Below are 19,262 nucleotides of genomic sequence, written 5' to 3' on the forward strand. Positions count from 1 at the left end.
AGGTGGGCTATATGTATGATCTTGTCAAAGGCACGTTTCATGTTGGAATATGTTTTTTTAGTTAGCCAAATTAATCTACATTACAACAGATGGATGCAAGTATGAAGTAAAAGGACTGTAGTAGGTTCAGTTGTAGGTTTAAAGATTTGTGTCAGAAATAACACTTTAATGCTATAGAGAGCTGGACTCGTTTTAACAATAAAGAAATTAGATGAGATGGTGAAATTAAATTAGATCAAATGCTTGCGGCATTTGACAGCTCACAAATCCAAATGTAAAACTATTCAGTGATTTATGAGGACTCATATTTATTTGTGAAAATGAATTAAAAACAATTTAAGCCTTTTCTAAGGACTGTCACAGCGTGGTTTTCCGTTCTCAAACTGACCGGGCAGCTCCTCACACAAAAACCAACACTATGACAGTAATTAAGCCTCGCCGCATGTAACTTAATTCAAACTGTGTTTGAAGACTTATTACTGACGGGAAGAGCTTAACCTGTCCAATAATGCGGTTTACTCAATTCAAATTCCTCTCCGTGGCTGTCGGTAGGGTCTAATATCCCCTGACCACACGCCTCAGAGGAGATCGTTATCCTGCTTGTCAGCGAGATAATAAGAAAACATGCCATTAGGCACCTCTGTGCTCAAATTTAAACTACATCTTCTGATTAGTCAAATATAATTTTTCATCAGTAAATCAGTTACATCACATAACATATCCGTAATATGCTAAACGGCTTTTACTGTCATGTTTTCTGTTATGTAAATTCCAGTGTTCCAAGGCTGGACTGGTATGAGACATAAGTAACACATTCAGAACATGTTTGTTCTATTTATCTTTAAAGTTTTTTCAGAAAAAATAAGGGTAAAGATAAGACAGCGGGGGCATATGGATTCCTCGTCGGGGTAGAGATGGACTTCCTGGGTCATGGCGACTGAGACAGCAGTGTAGGAGATAGCAGCGCGCAATTGTTTGCGGTGGGCAGCGGGGTTAAAGCACACCTGATGTGAACTCCCTGGACTGTGCAATCAGGGAGAGCGCTCTGAGCGGGGCCAGGTCACATGGGAGGGAAATCATGACGGGAGACAAACTGGAGACAAACCATTTAGGACTCAAATTGGCCCTGGGACTTCTCTACCCATCTGTCCGACTAAGCCTGGAAGCCCCGGGGCTCCCATTAAGCACAGCAGAGAGAAGCACCAGTGGAGTAAAGCCCAATCTAGATACATGATGTGCTCCTGCTGAATTCGCTCTCTTGTCTTTAGACTTGCAGCTTATATGTGTCAAGGATGAAGACGGACTAGTTATATAAACCAGAACACTTTGAAGCGGAGCACCGCCGCCTCCCGTGTTTTTCTTTGAATGTGCTTTGTTCATTTGGCTTTCAAATCAGACTCAGGAAATTAATTCTGCCTGGCCATTACGGCAAATGTGTTGTTGTTTTTTAATTTTTATTTTAATGCGCACAATGAAAAAAGGAATAAAAGCAGTATACATTTACGCTTACTTGTTCACGAGGTCTTGACAAACGCCGGTGTTGCGGCAGGGGCTCGAGGCGCACTCATTGATGTCTTCCTCACAGCGAAGGCCAGAAAATCCCATCTTACAATCACAGCTGGAAGAGAGAAATCATTAATATTGATATTTTGTCTCAGATGGGAAAAAGAAGATCTATCTGTTTCCCACTGGCCTATTGCACGGAATGAGCAAAAATCATTACAAGTTTAATGATATTAATTACGCATCATATTTAGCGTGATTGCACATACAGGCATTTAACATGAAGGCCCTGGGTTTGGGCTCCTTAACTAAAAACCAAAGCTGGCATGACAATTCGACCTAATTTCAACCTGAAATGCTACAGCACTAAATCCATTAAAAATACATTTAAAAAAGGGCATGAGCTCAGAACAAATCTATTAACTCAGGGTAATCGACATCAAAATGAAAGCATAATGGTCTGAAACCTGCGCACGGATGACGCTTACTGGTTCTGACACTCCGGATTTGCTTATGTTTAAAGTCCATCAGCGCAACTGACATTTTCGTGACTCTCTGGAAATGAAAAAGATGGTTATGGATAACGCTCTTTTTACCTGTAGCTGTTGACCCGGTCCACACAGTCGCCCTGGTTCTGGCACGGATTTGAACTACACTCATTGGTGTCAATTTCACACCGACTTCCTTCAAATCCTGAAAGATAGATGAGATGGTCATGGATCGGCAAGCCCCACCACATCCTGAAAACGTCAGGGCCGATGATAACAAAGGCCCCAGTGAATGCCATTTTAATGGAACTAGTAGCCCCTGTAGCATATCTCATCTTCCAGCTCTCAGCACTCACTGTTTCCCCTTTGAGAGTGTGTAAGTCTAATAATACTTTAGTGCCACAGACAGATTGGTCTGAGGGTTAGTGGTTTGGGGGTTTGGGAGGTGTGTGCCTGTGTGTGCACATTGTAAGTGTGTGTGTGTGTGCGTTTGTGTGTGAGAGAGAGAAAGAGAAAGCGAGCGAGTACGGGGACATCTTGTTAAGTTAGGGTAAGAGGGAGAGCCTAAGCCCAGGAGCTCTTTTGCCCTTTTACATTAGGGGGTTGAGGGGCAGGATGGCTAAGCAGATCAGCATGGATGTTTTGTTGTACTTTTGAAGGCAGCCTGGGAGCTCGCAGTGTTCCGCCTGTCAGAGGTAATTCTCTTGCGCCTCCTCCGGTCCATTGGACGGGGTTTCTGCTGACCATGTCCAACTGAACGACTTAGTTTGATGGAGTTCAAAGGAACGAATGAATAAAAAAAGAATAAATTAACCCTTAATGCACATTTGTGTTGAGGCAAAAACTGGTCATGATGATTTGAATTTTCCCAAGAAACTGAAACTTGATGGTGAAATTGAATCACTACGGGCTATGTCAGGGGTTCTGAACGTTTTCAAGTCAAAAACCCCCCGATCAATGGTCCCAGATGAGGGTTTTTTTGACTTGCAACAACTTCAAAGTGCAAAAACAAGGTCATAATGATAACATTTAACATAACAAGTAGACAAATCTTTTTTTTTTAAATAACACATCTACAGAGCATGTAGAAAAGTAAAAAAAAAAAAAAAGTCTCTATTCCTTAAAAACATTTTTATGATGGTGAGTTAATTATTCTAAAAAATGTTGTTGGGTCCTAAATGATTGATTTGTTTACTGCTAGAAGTCTGACATTTGGTTTCAGCTTCTAACAAGGTTGGAGAGCAAATAGTATAACCCCGTTGGTATCACTTGGTGTCTGTGTTTCATCAGCAATCAAGGGTCTTTTCAGTTGCCAGTTAAAAAAAAAAAAAGTTCTACAGCAGGTGCCCCGCATATGGTACTGCCCTAACATAAGCTCGCTAGCGTTAGTAACGGAAATGTTAGCTACATCAAGGTTAGCTATCTAGTGTAAGCAACCTTAACGCTTGCTCGCTTGCGTTAGCAGTGTTAGCTGGTGCAACAAACTGGCAACCACTTGAGGGGGCAGAGCTCTGAAAACAGTCTATTAATTCACCTGGTCTGAATTTCATTTCCCTCTTTTAAATAAAAACTGTGCATTTCAGAAAAACAAATCTTAAATATAAAAGAGCTCTGATTCAGATCTAATAAAGTAACAGTGACATTCAGACCTGAACATCCACGATAAACAGGGTAATAAATTAAACCTAGATTAGTGATTCTTTATGTCTATCCTTTGCCTCGATGCCACTAATCTCCTGCTTTCTCCAACTGTTTTCTGCACTGCATTTACACTGTAGTGGTGTGAGTGATAATACAAACACACCATTCCCTGTGAAAACTCTGCCATCAGACCCTGAGCGAAGACGTCCAAAGACTAGTATTGTCTTTTCCCTGCAGAGCACCATCTGCCACGCATAATTAAAGGCGATACAAGCATATAACAAAGTGTTTATAAAACTAGCTTATAATGAGTTCTGTTATTGTGTCCTTGTCTCATTACATTCACTCCCACTGCTTCAAGTTGGAGTTAAATATATATTTCAACTATAATGGTTTCGGGCTCGTGTCAGTATAAATCTCAGAGAAGTGATCGTATTAACAATGATGAGCTTCGAAAGTTATTGTGAGACAAGACCATGAGGAATGAACCTCAAGGATGGGTTAAATGAGATATATCCTCTATCATATCTTACTAAAGAAACATGGATGCATGTGTATTAATGTATACAAACCTTTTAATTACTACATGATCCATACCATGTACATTTCTCAAGGTCTAAATGTATACAATAGCCTCTGATGGCAACAACAATTTCTCTATTTTCAGTGCTTTAAAAATCAACTGTGAACCAGATGGCAGAACGTTAAATAGACCAGACATTTCTCAGTGCAGATAGATGCAGCAATTGTAATCAATTATTTGTGGGTTCTGCTTTTCAGCCAGATGAGGCTCAGTTCTGTTGATTATTAAGTGTTGTTCAATAAAAAATGCTCTCTGAGCAAACCCTCACTGCGCATCTTTAATCAGCCGAATAAAACTGAAGTGTATATCATTTATGTTTTTTAAAGAAAGACGTGTTTTCGGTCCAACTCGGCGACGGTAATGAAAAATGGCGACGGCCAAGCAGCCCTGTGCATCCTGGGACGTTTCGAGAATGAGAGGGAATCCGCGAGACCACAGAGAGCACCGAGCACCCGGTGAATTATGGGACGGCACAGGTTTCCCAAGCTGGTCTGTCAGTCAAAGCAATGGCGGAGCACCTCAGGGACTATTTCGAATGTCACCACAACGTAATGCATCTTCTGCCACTAGCAGTGACTGGAGGCTTCTCTTTGACAGAGCACAGAGAGGGATACCCAAGGCGCATCCTCACGTAGTCATTCCATCATCTGGCTGGGGCTTGCGGTGTGCGATCACTGCTCCTGCCAGTGTATGTCTCCGAGGAGAAGAAATTGTGGGTAATCCCGCGTGGATAGTGAGCTAACTTTGATGGACGTCTCAATTGAAATATAAGCGATGTCTTCATTTTAACAGTATGAATTTGGTTTGGACTGATACAGTAGTGTTCTTATCAAAGCTGCTGTCAGACTGATGTAAGAATTTCTCAGAGGCAGCTCAGTAAAAAATGATCCACAGCTTGTGCAATATAGATTATGGTCTTTGTCTGTGGAGTCTGTGTCACAGTAGATCAAATGTCAGTCCTAACTGATAACATAACTTAAGCTGTGTGCGATTTCCATGACGAAACTACAAGCTTCAATGCAATTTTCCTTTCAGTCTAACTGTGTTGAGTTGTTGTCAAATGGTTGTTCAGCTGTTCTATTATAGATTAGTGTCTTAAATTGTTCTGTTCTGATTACTTTCACCATTCAACATGGCCTTGAGTTCTACTCTTGATTTTTTTTTACGATTTGATTTCACCAAACGTTTAAGAGATCATGGTAGTCATGGTGATCAAGATGATGGTTCACCACTATCCCTCCAGGTCTAAGTGTGTTAACTAATGTTTTAGTAGTCACACACAGTACCATGTGCTCGATTTGATCTAGCTCCTATTATGTGCAAAAGTTAATGTGTTTTAATGTGTCTGTTTTTGACTGTAATATGTGATATATACACATTTTTGCCTTTTGCACACAAAAAGGTAGACAGATCTAGCATTACAGATCAAATTGTGCTCAAATTGGACTGATTAATGGGTGTTTTCCTCGCTTTTCCTGTCTTTAAGTTAGTCTAAGATATATCAATGATGCTTTTGCACAAAAGCAATGCGCAATTTACGACATGTTCCACACATGAACTGGTGTACATAATGCGAGCACTCCTCATGCATAGTTAAGACCGTCCCCACAAATGTTCTATTGAGAGCAGAGAGTAATATACAATACATACAATACAATACATACATACAATATACAATTTTGTTGAACTAAATATACTTCTCTCTTGATGACTGTGACGTAGATGTCACTGCCGACGTCGGGTTTAAAAGTGTTGAATTTATCCTACAGGCAATGTCATTAGCATGGTTATGGTCATGCAAAGTGACAGCTGAAGTTGTGCTGATTTATGCTTGCATGCAGTGTGTTTCCGTCAAATTGTCACAGAGCAGGGTAGCTATGAAATGTAGTGAGCGCATCTAAAATACCGGGAGGTGAAACATTTTCTATTTTCAACTCCTACTTTCATCTCGTGATGCCCACACGCCAATTTGTCAACCTGGCACTAAGATATCTCATAATGTGAGACCAAATATAAAAAAAACTCTACAACTTGACTACCTTAAATAACTACACTACATCAATAAAAAAAGTAAATTAACACTGGAACCTAGAGAGATTTCATATCTGTGATGCCTTTGTTTTGCGGTCCCCGAGAGGCCTGTCAGCAAAAACCATACGCCCCTGTCTACGACTGAGCAGGAACTTTTCTCATAATACAAGGGGAAATTGATGATACTCTTAAGGCTTACAGTAGTGTATGTGCTTGCCATGAATTTTTTGTGGAAATGAAAAATGTGCCAGCATTGTGGCAGACTGAAATCGCACGGAAAGCGAAAAAGGGCAAAAGGAAAAAGAACGTGGCAACAGCGATGCATCACTGCACGGAGAGGGATTTGATGGAGTGTTGCTATACATTTTGCTTTGTTTTGGGATGTTCCGTTTCATTATTCACATGCAGTTCATTCTAAAAAATCTGGTATGATAACTTTGTAAGAACAGACACGTCTGACACAGGTAGACACGACGTCAGTCCTGTGCAATCAAACGATTAATGCTAGGCAATTAAACACAAATATAAATGGGCAGACAAAACATATATCATATTGGTTATCGCGGCTGTGTCAATCAAGGAGTACAGCACTCTTGGTGCCCCAGGAGCTCAATTGGTATATTGTGTGACCCATGTACAGAGGATTTGTCCTCACTGCAGCGGACCAGGGTTCGAGTCCTACCCCCTCTCTCTAATACCATTTCCTGTCATATCTCCATATTCCCTGTCAACAGAGCCATGAAAGGGCCAAAAAACAAAAAGGAGTACAGCACTCTTGTGAGTCCTTCAGATGCGCTGACCAAAAAACTGGGTTACTTGAATAAGTGGGTTAAGAATAGAAATCTGTTTTACATGGTAAACACCAGCCGCTGCAGCCAGTCTACCTCGCTGCCTCACACCTGGACCACCTCTTCAACGCCGCTAATGAAGTCACAAAATGATTAAACACCGAGTTTATTTAAAATTTGTTTACTGCACAGCTGCGACAGAGCAGGGCCTATTTTTATATGCTACGTGTAAATGAGGACGCTTTACTCTTACAGCGGCGTGCAAGTGCCTAAACACAGCCGTTCTCTGGTTTCCAAGATGCTTACGGTAAACACCTGACCTTAGCTGGTTTGCAAATGGCACACTATGGCTTTGTTTCAACAGTGGGTATGTTTAGCTGTACTACACTTTATAGGATGTTGAATAACTACACTGCTTAATGAAGTGTCTTTTGTTAATTTAGCTATTGCATAGTTTGGTCTTGAATGTTCAGAACGCATTATTTCTTATTTCAACTTTGACATTTTGAGTGTTTTCTTCTAGTTCAAGTATGCTATCATAAAACCGGCAATCTACACAATGTTCAAAAGAGAATAAGTGATAAGAGGTGCTGTGTCGGTGTGTTAAATAAGAGGTCTGAGATAAAGACTGCCACCTCCGCTAAATGACCTAAAATAATGGAAATACTTGAGTTGGCTCCAGCTGCGTCCATCTCATATATCATTCACACTTAATAACCTTGTCTCTATAGCTCTGCAATTACAATCTGTACTCTGTAGGATGAAAGAAAGACCCGACCGCGCTGTGAATCTAAAAGATCCACTAAGAAATGTTTTTCTTAGCAAATTAATTAAGGGCAATTAGCAATATGAAAGGGTCACAAGTACCGCTGATCCCACTGTGAATCAGCAGCAGCCGCCCCAGCTTGCTGTTTGGTGTTTTGGTTTGCTGGTCCGTATGTCTGAGTATGAAGGCTATCACCTCGTCTGCCACATGACAAAACAAAGTCTAAGATGTCTTTTTAGCAGTTGGCAGAACAAACGAGGGACAAAATGTGAGCAAACAGTGGTCTTGCCCCCGACAGATGACACACAAAAAAAAGAGAGGACTCCCGAATAAGCTGCCAACGTTGCTCTGCTTCTGCGCATTTGCCTGCTTACATTCTCACCAGAAGAACAAGACACTTCTGCCAATAACAAAAATCCGGGGAAAATCACTACGTCCTCTCTTAGCTGCGTCCTCTACCGCCCCGCTGTCATAATCAAAGTGAAAGTAGCACTCCGACTTGATACAAATGCAGATGCACTCATCTAGGTCGCCCTCGGCTGTTACCCCGTGCTTACAGCAAGAAGCTTCATGAGACGTAGTGAGCACTTTGATGGCTGTTTTTTTTTTTTTTGCTGCGAGTCTGACCTGTCAGGTGTCACACGGGCTGCCTTTAGCCGTTTGATTGGTGGAGCCTGCCGGAGCTCTACATTTCCAGGCAACTTTGCCAACAGCAATCACCAAACGGTTGCAGAAAAAAAATGAAAAAACACGCATATTTAAAAGAACATTAAACAATATGCATTTTAAGTCCGTATAACCATACAGTCATACACTGTACACTCAGCTCCTTGACCTCATCGTGTCCCTCCACTTTTAAGAACTAAAACCTACGCCTCATAAAATGAGGATATCCTGGCGGCAGTGTGTTCAGTCTCCACGGAGTTACATAGAGACCATTTGGGTATTTTTTTTTTACCTGCTGGGATGCATTCAGGGGTTAAACACCAATATGTTAGAAGCTACTGATGACTGAGAATTTTTATGAAGAACACCACTGATACCACTGTGCTCATTAATGCCTGTTTTTGCCCTTCTCGAATGCAGCTGTTGTTCGGGCTTGAAAAAGAGGTCTCAAAGGGAAAATGGAAGAAAAGAAGCACCTCTTGCCCTCAGCAATAGAATATCAGTAGCGTGCCGAGACCTTTGCTCACTGAAGGGGCGAGCTCTCACACTGAGACTGAACACCTGCTACATTTTAATATTTTGTTGACTCACTTTCAGAATAATAGACCAGATACTCCATAGCTTCCAGAAATGGTGCTGCTGTTTACATGATGAGCTTGAATTTGCTTAAATTACAACACAGTCATTGACCGCCTCATGTCATTATTCATGTTTACTTGGAGGTTTGTCTTCGTAATATCTTTAATTACAGTAGTTAAAGACGTTATTATGGATTCTGGAACTGTCTGAGCGTGGACACCGGACGTCAGAATAAAAATGTCAGCATTTAACATTTCAGCAAACCAAAGATACGTTAAAATGTGTCGTATCATATTTTAACTTTTAGCTGCACAGCCAGAGACTGCCATTCGGTATTGCATTTAACCATTTATAAGCGTGAAACATCTTTAACAAAGGGGCACGCAGTTTCAACATTTGTAAACATGAAACTGCTGGACATTTTTTAATCAAGACACTGCAGCATTTTCAGGCCATGTTAGTATCAACAAAGCTAGATCATTTAAACATAAAGAAACATAAACTTTCAACGTATCCATGGTTTGCAGAAACATAATTTTCTCGCATTTATTTTGGCGTTTGGGGTCAGTGTGACACTATCCTATAACTATGGGATAGGATGGCACATCATAAAACCCCCTCGAAATAAAGTTAAGTTGATTGGGGGTATATATTTAGCAGTGATGGCCCAAAAGTGCATTATGTTTAATAACACCATACAGTGCTGAGTGCTCCGTGATATTCACATACATCTGCCCGGGCATCTGGTTAATAAATTGAGATGCACATCCACTATAAGTCATATTGTCTCGCTCCTCCATAAAAAAAGAATAATCACTTAAAATGAATGCAGCGAGGATGGACTTTTTCAACACATCTTTGGCAACACATGTTCTCAACACATCTTTTTCAATATCATATTAAGTATGTGTCAGTTCTCTTGTTGGCACAGCTTCACAGTAGCTCATTAACCAACTGTTTGGTAGGACACAATCTCAATCTTGTGGAAGGTGAAGGCTAGTGTAGCATGCCATGCAAATAAAGGGGTTTGTTCTCCATCTGGCCAGGAACACCTCTGGGGATATTCCGAGCCATGGAGACCAAATGGTTTTTGCAATGTAAAGGGACCACACAATGCCTCTGAATTAATTCGCTGCACTGCAAGAATCATAGCGCTCCACTTTGCGCAACAGACCAGAGGCGATCACATTGTCCCATTCTCACATAGCTCACTTTTAACTCCTAAATATGCCAACCCATGAGAAGGTGATAATGGGCAAAGGCACATTCTAATGAAAATACGTAGCATATCATTAGGTCTTTAATAAATGTAAAACACTCGACACAGACACAGAGTGTTCTTTCTATTATGGAAATACACATATCTATCTATCTCTCATACTGTCTTCATCTGTTTAGCTTGCATGTTTCAATTGAATTACCATATTTTTTGGATTCAGTTTTACGGTAACCTCAGTTCTGACCACGTGAGAATATTTTACCACTGCTCAGATAAAACCCTGCAGGAGTTTTGTAGTGTTTTGTAGCGCTGCATTGTAAAAACCCTCAGACAGTCCTTTGTGTTTCCAGGACTAGTGGTTGCTGTAGTTGAAACAGTTCAGCCTTGACGTTGATTTTATTTATTCTGCAATCTTTTTGTACTAGAAGAGCAAACGCTTCAGCAAACGGAGCAAGGACACCCGAGCCTGGCGCATTGTGTACAAGTCGGAGAATCTGATGCAACTCTGCCTTGTTCCGTAATCCGTGTTGAGTGATGCTATGTGTGTTTGTTTCATTTGTTGTGGTTGTCGGCCAGTAACCCTCACCCCAACCTCTACCCTAACTCTCCCATTTTCAGGTTGCTCTTCTATCAGGTTTGGCACTCCCTGCTGAGGCCCCTCATTAAGAGGAAAGTGGAACATCTGTGCTGGTCAGGCAAGATGACTTAGGCCTCCTGGCCAGAGCCTCGGCGGAGAGACACTGCTAGGAAGAACAAAAACTTCCTACAGGAGCCCTCTACAATCAGTAGAGGATAACTACCTCCGCCTTATGTTTTGCTTTTAAGAAGATTCTTTCAGCTGGCTCTGGTTTTATTCTGGCCCGCAGGTTCTCACAGCGTACCTTTGTAGACAAAACTCATTTCCATTGTGTCTGTGTTTTACAAATCCCTTTAATGCTTCTCCCAGTAGGCACCTCCTAATGGCTGCCTTTTAGCTCCCATATAGCTGTTGAATAGAAAAGCTGCCACATCGCCCTTTTTGTGAGACTGATACAGTCTAGTGCTCTGCCTTGGGAAAACTCCTGTATGACCACACACGTAGCTATGTAACACATGTGGCATAGCAGGCTTAAGTTGAGAAAAATGATCATTAAACCAACTGTAAGAGTGTAGCTTTCATAACCCCCCCCCCCCCCCAAAAAAAAAAACCCTTACACTGCCACTAGGTAGTTTTATACTATTATGTATAATACTGGTCACAATAGTTTGACAGTGACTATCAACTATCAGCGTATTACTGTTGTCTCCTGGGTATCCTGGCAGCAGATGCCACAACCTCTTCATTTAATGACAACAACAAGCTAAAAAGTATCATGTAGCTAGAATCTAAACACAAGACATGAATGAAATTACAAATAAAATCATATTCAAACGGAAATAAAAACAGTGAAGCTTAATGAAAATCTGAGAATTAGAAAAATCCATGAATAATGTAACAGCACATAATAAACGTGCTTTGGGCTGCTGGTTTATCTACTGAACAGCCTGCTCAGAGGCGGTGTACCGTCAGCGGAGCACATTGTTGTCATCGCTAACCATATCCAACAACATCATGTCTCACTCACATGTAAGAAGCTTTAACTTAACATTATTGTGATGAACGTAAACAAATATAGCTCTTGACAGCGATCAACGCTGTCAAGCTAGTGTTTTAGCATTGGTCCATTTTTGGCTTCCTCTTCCATTCCAATGGTGCAACTATCCCACAGGTAACCTGTCCAATTGTTACATATGTGCCGCATGATGCGACTGGATGGGCTTTTTAGAGGCCTGTGACAGCCAAATACACAGGATTTCTTTCTGGTTTTGGCAAAGGTGTTTGATTTATTGATTCCTGTCCAGATGTTTGCAGTTCTCTACAAATATATCAACAATAATTTACCAACCAAAGCTTTAATGTAGTTTTTCTAAAGAATTATGACAAAGATTTGTGGATTCAGACATTTGCAGATTGTGTCTGGTGGATGCCTAAATAACACTACATTATCTTAAACATATATATTCTTATATATGTTTTTTTATGATAAATATGGTAACGACATTTAGTAACAGTCAATAGCATAGATATATACTGTATATAATATACATAAAACCACTTCACTGATTGGCTGACTGTATAGCTGGCCCACTGTCCCCTCATCACCTCAACATGTTCATTGTTCAAACGATCCATGACGTCATCATGTCAAGGAGAATGAGCTCTAAGCTTGGACTGCCCTTCAATAACCCCCTCTAACTGCACATACACCCCACAAGTCTAGACAACCGATTCCTTAATACATCCTCGTTAACAGCACAAACCTTCATGTCTACCCCGAGGCATGTTTTACCATGGTGCAGCTGCCATGATTTCAAACTGTGCCCACGTACAAGAGCACACACTGTCTCTATCTGAATGTGGACCATGCTGATACAACTGAGCCGCAGTTCAGTTGGAAGGTATTTAGGCCAACAATTGAGGGCTGGAGCTGCAATGTTTCCATTTCATTTCTCAAGGTTTGGCTTCAAAACGCAAATGAGAGGTTTTTAATTTTTAATGCAGGTTTGTTGTGCACATGGGCTTGTGCAGTACATACTGTAAGCCATACTTTGTTTTAGGCCGATTACTCCCAAGGTCTTTACCACCTCGTGTCATATTAATGCATCAAGCCCTATAACTTTAATTCAGTTCATTTTCCTACCCTCCCCATCAAGCATACAGCATGCAAGACAGCAAATAAGCACATCTAAAAGCCATGGACAAAATGGCTAATTGCTGTTGACTTCATAACAAGTTAACCTTGATAATGTTTACTGTGAGGTGTCCATCTCGAGTGTGTGGGATGAGATTTGTTTATGGCAGTAAATCTGGCAGGCACTGGCAGACACATTCCAATTTAATTAGGCGAGGGGAATAAAGTGAGGCCTACACAATTTCCTTGACAAATAACCTACACTGAATGGTAAATAACAAGTCTGTAATATTGCTGCACTGGAATCAAACCACAGATTGTATAACAGCTCATGGTTTGTTGTGTAGTAGCTATGTAGGATGGATTTATGGTGAATAATAATGACAGTAGTGAGTCACAATGCTTGTGTGAAGTGAAAACGACCAAGCCCACGCAAAGCTCTTGGTGTAATATATGCAGCCAGCACCTAATTTCCCATTCCTCTCCAAGGAAGCCTTCTGAAACGAACCCAGTCGCTCTATTTATATCTGGCAACATCTTTTCATCTCTGCACTGATAAAGCCATTAGGTACAGCAGAACCCTATACCATCTGAACCTGCTCACTGATAAGTTTGAATGTTGAACATTATATCATATATAATTGCTAAGCTTCTGATTTGTTATTAAAAAGGATGTGGCCACAATACACACAATTGTAGGCTTCTTGTTAGTGGAGGTAAATCCACTGAATTCATATAGGTTGGAATAATGATACTGTGCAATTGTATCAGCTTATATGTACATAATTAATAGATCTTAAAGCAATGGTGGACATTTTTGTCCTCCAGATTAAACTATCTATTGTCTTTAAGTTTGTTAATCGATCAGGAAGCAGTAAAAGAATAATGATTTGATATTTGCCAACATTTATATGAATTGACCCTTGAACATTGCTGTATGGCATTTGAGCAACCTACCCTGAGTGTGATGTCAGAGGAAAATGGCACTCAGTGGAGTGCATACCTCCGCCAAGGCCCAGCAGTCCATCTTTAATTCAATCAAACCTGATCACTGTCGGTTCCTTTCTGAATTCACATTATCTCGACTGCACACTGTTGGCAGGTGCAAGGTTCTGTCGCTGTCGATTTTTTATCGTGGTGGAGGTAAATATCAGTTGAAAATAATGTGTTTAAAGGGATAGTTCGGGTTTTTTGAAGTGGGGTCTTATAAAGTACATATCTATAGTCGATCTGTTTCCTACCGTAATCACCGATCAGCGCAGCCTCAGTTTGGAGAAGTAGAGAGCCACTCCAGCCCAGACGCTCAGCTTTGTACTGCAGTAAACGGGGTTCAGCAAAAAAGCGAAATTAACCACCTAAAACAAGGCTCACCTAAAAAAAATCTATATCAGCTCAAGTGTACGTTGTATAGGTAAAATTCACACCGCTTTACATCGCCGTCAGACCACGCTTTCTTTTGGCACTACATTTTCTCAACCGCAGAACCCCCGTATCCCTACGCATGAGCGCTAATGCGGAAGGATACGGAGAGTTAAGTTTCGTTTTTATCGAAAGTAAACCTCTCGTCCAGCCGCCGCTCGCAGATCAGCTGTTGCCCAGTTATGCTAATGCGTAGGGATACGAAGGTTCTGTGGTTGAGAAAATGTAGTGCCAAAAGAAAGCGCGGTCTGACAGTGATGTTAAGCGGTGTGAGTTTTACCTATACAACGTACACTTGAACTTATATAGATTTTTTTACGTGAGCCTTGTTTTAGGTGGTTAATTTCGCTTTCTTGCTGAACCCCGTTCACTGCAGTACAAAGCTGAGCATCTGGGCTGGAGCGGCTCTCTGCTTCTCCAAACTGAGGCTGCGCTGATCGGTGATTACAGTATGAAACAGATCGACTATAGATATGTACTTTATATGACCCCACTTAAAAAAAAACGAACTATCCCTTTAATGTTTTGGTGACATCAGATCTTGCTTATTCCCATTTACATCCTTTAACACGATGTTCACAAGTATCACTGACTGGTCTTAATGTGTTCTGTAACCAAAACACAGTGCACGGTGATGGGAGCCAATGGATTCACATGGATGAATCGTTTGGACAAAGGAAAATAAGGAACAGCATTATGCAAAAGAGAAAACTATTTAATCAGGAATTGATTGCAATGACAAAGAGCTGATACATACGCATGAGGCTGATAGGAAGCACTCTGGGTCTTGGCCCAGTCCTGCAAGTTACTGTTTCTATAAATAATCATCATATGATATCGGGGCAGCACTGTGTGTAATGCACACACACTGAGGGCATACAGCCAAGTATGTGGTACAGCAGCAGCAGCAGCTGTTTCACCGTGGATTTGACTAGTTTGGGTTATTGTAAGTCACCAGGAGAAGTCCAACTGAGATAAAGCAGCAGGAAAGTTCTTCTTACAAGCAGTGAAAAGGCCAAAAGTCATCCTTGTCTGTCTTAGTAAGAAGTCATGAAATATATTACAGTCAATAAGACAAAACTTTTTGGCAAGGGGAGATTTGATCATTATGCTGAAAACCTCCTTTAAACCACGGCCAGCCAATGACCAATTTCCAGATACATGGATTGTTCAGTCCTCTCCTGATGGGAGCAGAAAATAGTAACGTTGCTTTTTAGAATGAGTCAATCAGGTAGGAATGTTAGGAAGGAAAAAAAAGAAGATTTTTGCACACTTTAAATGACCAATGTAGGAAAACATCTACCGATGTTCTTTTATTTCCAGGGGTGTCAGGAGCACAGCTGATTCATGCATAAGAAAACATTGCTCATTGTCTCCGTTGTTATGATAACCTTTATTTGAAAACCTCGTACATTTCAGAGAGAAGATTCTTAAACTGTGGCAGGACTATTTTTCATCTTCTTTGCTCACACCTTTTGATCTATGATGTGCATGTTGGAGTTCTGAATTTGTATGTGATTCTGTTCAGTTCTCGTCTACGTATAGTAACCGATTGAACAAAACCTAGTAGATAAACTCAAAAAATGGCCCAAAAAGAGCAAAAAAAAAGAAGTACTGTTAGTATGAGGCTGTGGCGGTGTGTTCACTCACCAGCTGGGCATCTGCAGGAGGCTGTTCCATTGGAGCGTGTCAGGCAGGTGGAGTTGTTCAGGCAGGGATTGTGGAGGGGGTCGCAGGGGTCATAAGGCTGGTTGCACAAGGGGCCGCTGAAGAAGGGGGGACAGGTGCAGGAGAACTCCCCGGGTACGTCTGACTCCTGACACTGAGCTCCATTTAGACAGGGCCCGGAATCACACTCATTCACATCCTCTGCACAGTCCACACCTGTCCAGCCCGGTGAGCACAAACACCTTGGATACAGCGGGAGAGGAGATACGGGCGCCGTCATTGTGGGATTCATTAAAAACGCTTCCTAAATAAATAAACCGTTTTCTGAGGGGTAAGGAGTGTCACTCTCTCTGGGACAATGCACTAAAAACGGATATAGCAGCGTCACTGCGGCGTGTGCCGCAAATAGACCACCACATGGCATACAGCTTTTTTTTTTTTTTTTTTATCCAAATGATCCGCAGGACACATTTCTCAGCAAACAGGTACACAGTGTTACAGCGCTACAGCGTATTATTGGCACTGCACCGCTGGATCTCTGTGTGCAGGGAATTTACAGGTTAATTGAACCGCTGGTCAGAGCAGCTTTTCATTCTGGACAGCTGAATGTAGGACACAAGAAGTTGGAGCGCTGAGTGGGGATTAAATGGAAATGTATGCGTGCGAGACAGACAGAGAAACAGAGAGGGAAGCAGAGTGTGCGTAGAGCCTGAAGTGTCTGCTCTTAAGGCAGGTGAATATTCCACTTGGTGGCAGTGAGTACCCAAGCACTACGAACCACTCCACCTTGCTTTGCCGTTCACCCTCCAACTTTTCCACCTGAAGCAGTTTTACGTCTCCCCAGCGAGCGGGAGGAGGGGGGGGGAGGACATTAGCTGAAGCAGATACACCAGCTTTTTCCTCCAATGATTCACAGATCCCCTGAAACCTTTTCATGCTGTGAGCCATTGATTGACTCATTTGTTTTACCTGCCATCTGCAATTCATTATCTCCGCTGCCGGTGGAAGGACATATTGCTGTCTCTGAGCGGCTTCCCTTTTCTGCATTTATTAAGTGACTGATGCACCTCGTGAGGACAGCGCCCTCGAGCCGGCGCGCACACCTACTTGTAGCTGTTGAGAAGGTCTGTGCAGGTGGCGTTGTTTTTGCAGGGCTGCGATAAACATTCATCAATTTCTCGTTGGCAGAACTCCCCCTCCCAGCCGGGGTGACACACACACTCATAACTCTGCAATACAAAGGAAAGGAAACGCTACTGGATGACGCTGAGATATAGTGACACCTTACATCTTGGTGAAGTCATTTCCGGCAGCTAGTATTTATAGGAGAAATACAGATTGGGTAGTAAGGGATAACATGTACTGTGAATTGAAATTTGACAGTAATCTGAATATCTTTGGTGCTGTGGACAAAACAAGACATTTGTGGACGTCATCTTGGGCTTTTGGAAACGCAGATTTGCCATTCTGTGACATTTTGAAGACCAAACCAAATCAATTAATCCAAAAAGTAAGTAAGAGTTTAATTGAAAAAGAAAATAATCGTTAGATGGCTTTATTACATTGTTGATGAAATCGTTCAAATAGATAGACTGTGAAACTTATCCCCATTAAAAAAGGTGCAACATGTCAGATTTGGCTGGCTAATTCATACTCCAAACAAAAGGGGGGCAGCGCACCATCAGTTACCACTTTATTCTTCTTACTGTAGCCGCTGTTTGCTAGTTGGTAGCTCGGTTTGCTGTGCATCTAGTTATCTCGACTGGGAGCTCAGAGCACCAAGACTATTTCTGATAATAGTTTTGAATCCAATTTAATTTCTTTTTCAATGTTTTCAAGCACAAATTTTATATATTGTTTTTCTTTTTCTAAATGTGATGATGGGTGTTTATTCGAAAATTGAAAAAGAACCTTTTGAGTAGGTGCTTCTCTTGTAGATTAGTCTTCTTACAATTTAGCTTATTGAGGAGAAAATCAGTTGCCAACTTTTTTGATAATAGTTAAAGATGCTTGAAAAAATTTACTGAAAATATTTAACATTTACCATTTCTAGTTTACCCTTTGTAATTGATGAAGAGTAAATGAAGAGTTTTGGGGTTTTGGACTGTTTATTGGACAAAATAAACCCTATTGGGAAACTGTAATGAGCATTTTCACTATTTTTGACATTCTATAGACAAAACGATCAATCATGAAAATAATAAGCAGATTAGCTGAAGCCTATCCTCCTGCATTATAAGAACAAAGTCCTCCAAATCTAACACAAAACAAACAGCATCCCACATGTTGTAGAATTCACAGAGAACAACGGTAGTTTTCAGTGTAGAGGTAATCTGAATTAAACAGAATTCTTATTTAGTATAAACGTACAATATTTGTAATGTTTGATCCAAATGTATTCAGATTAGATGACATTTTCAGAATATGTTTTAGTAATCCGATGGCTAATGTACCTAATTACAGACACTGACATGTAATTTGTATACAGGAACAGATTCAAGTAATCTGACCCAACTCTGATACCAATACACACAAAAATTACAACAATATACATTTTTTTCATGTTAAAGCTGTTAATTAAGATGTAATGGTGATCAGTCAGAGAGCATCCTGCCTTATTTATACCTGTTACATTTTTAGGTGAACAAACACCACGGCACTTAATATACTTAATTAAATACATCTCAGTTTTCGCAAAAATCTTGCAGAATAAAACCTCCCACTCACGAAAAAATATCTTTCCTGCCGAAATCTGTTTAAACTGTGGAAGAGTCACGCTTGTCTCGAATTTTCACATTACTGCTGTGCAGATGTATTCCTTCTACCACCCACCCACCTGCCGGATAATATGCAAGCCTGGTTGTTTCATGCCATTCAAGGTATATGGCACAGGCCTTTATCGAGCATACAATACCAACGGCTGCATACTCTGTGTGGAAAGGATTTCTCACAGACATTCAAACATCTAAAGTATGCTTGATATAGATTACTTCTTTTCACCACCAATAAATATGCTGTTCCTACTGTAAATGAAGAAAGAGATCCATAAATAGCTCCTACCCTTGTATCTTTCAGATGGTGGACCACTTGTCCTTTCATCAGTGCAATCTGCAATATGATAATTAATCATGGCATGGGAGATTAATGGTTTGTTGTCTATTACCTTCCAAGGTAGCGGTGTAATTTAAATCCTTTATTTG

General features: G+C 41.0%; 1 protein-coding gene across 7 annotated transcripts in view; it reads right to left on the minus strand.

Annotated features, from left to right (window-relative positions):
* eys (eyes shut homolog) overlaps positions 1-19,262 on the minus strand; it is a 313,003-nt gene that overhangs the window by 97,078 nt on the left and 196,663 nt on the right. For all 7 annotated transcript variants that reach the window (XR_003986886.1, XM_030441358.1, XM_030441361.1 and 4 more), the window contains 4 exons: positions 17,170-17,291; positions 16,045-16,304; positions 2,100-2,196; positions 1,511-1,618 (listed from right to left, as the gene is read on the minus strand). Coding sequence is in view for 6 of the 7 variants with exons in the window: in XM_030441358.1 (XP_030297218.1) it covers positions 1,511-1,618; positions 2,100-2,196; positions 16,045-16,304; positions 17,170-17,291 (587 nt within the window). In the remaining variant the exon portion in view is untranslated. The remainder of the gene's footprint in view (positions 1-1,510; positions 1,619-2,099; positions 2,197-16,044; positions 16,305-17,169; positions 17,292-19,262) is intronic.

The sequence above is a fragment of the Sparus aurata genome, chromosome 15 (genome assembly GCF_900880675.1).
Source record: "Sparus aurata chromosome 15, fSpaAur1.1, whole genome shotgun sequence".
NCBI classification, from domain to species: domain Eukaryota; kingdom Metazoa; phylum Chordata; class Actinopteri; order Spariformes; family Sparidae; genus Sparus; species Sparus aurata.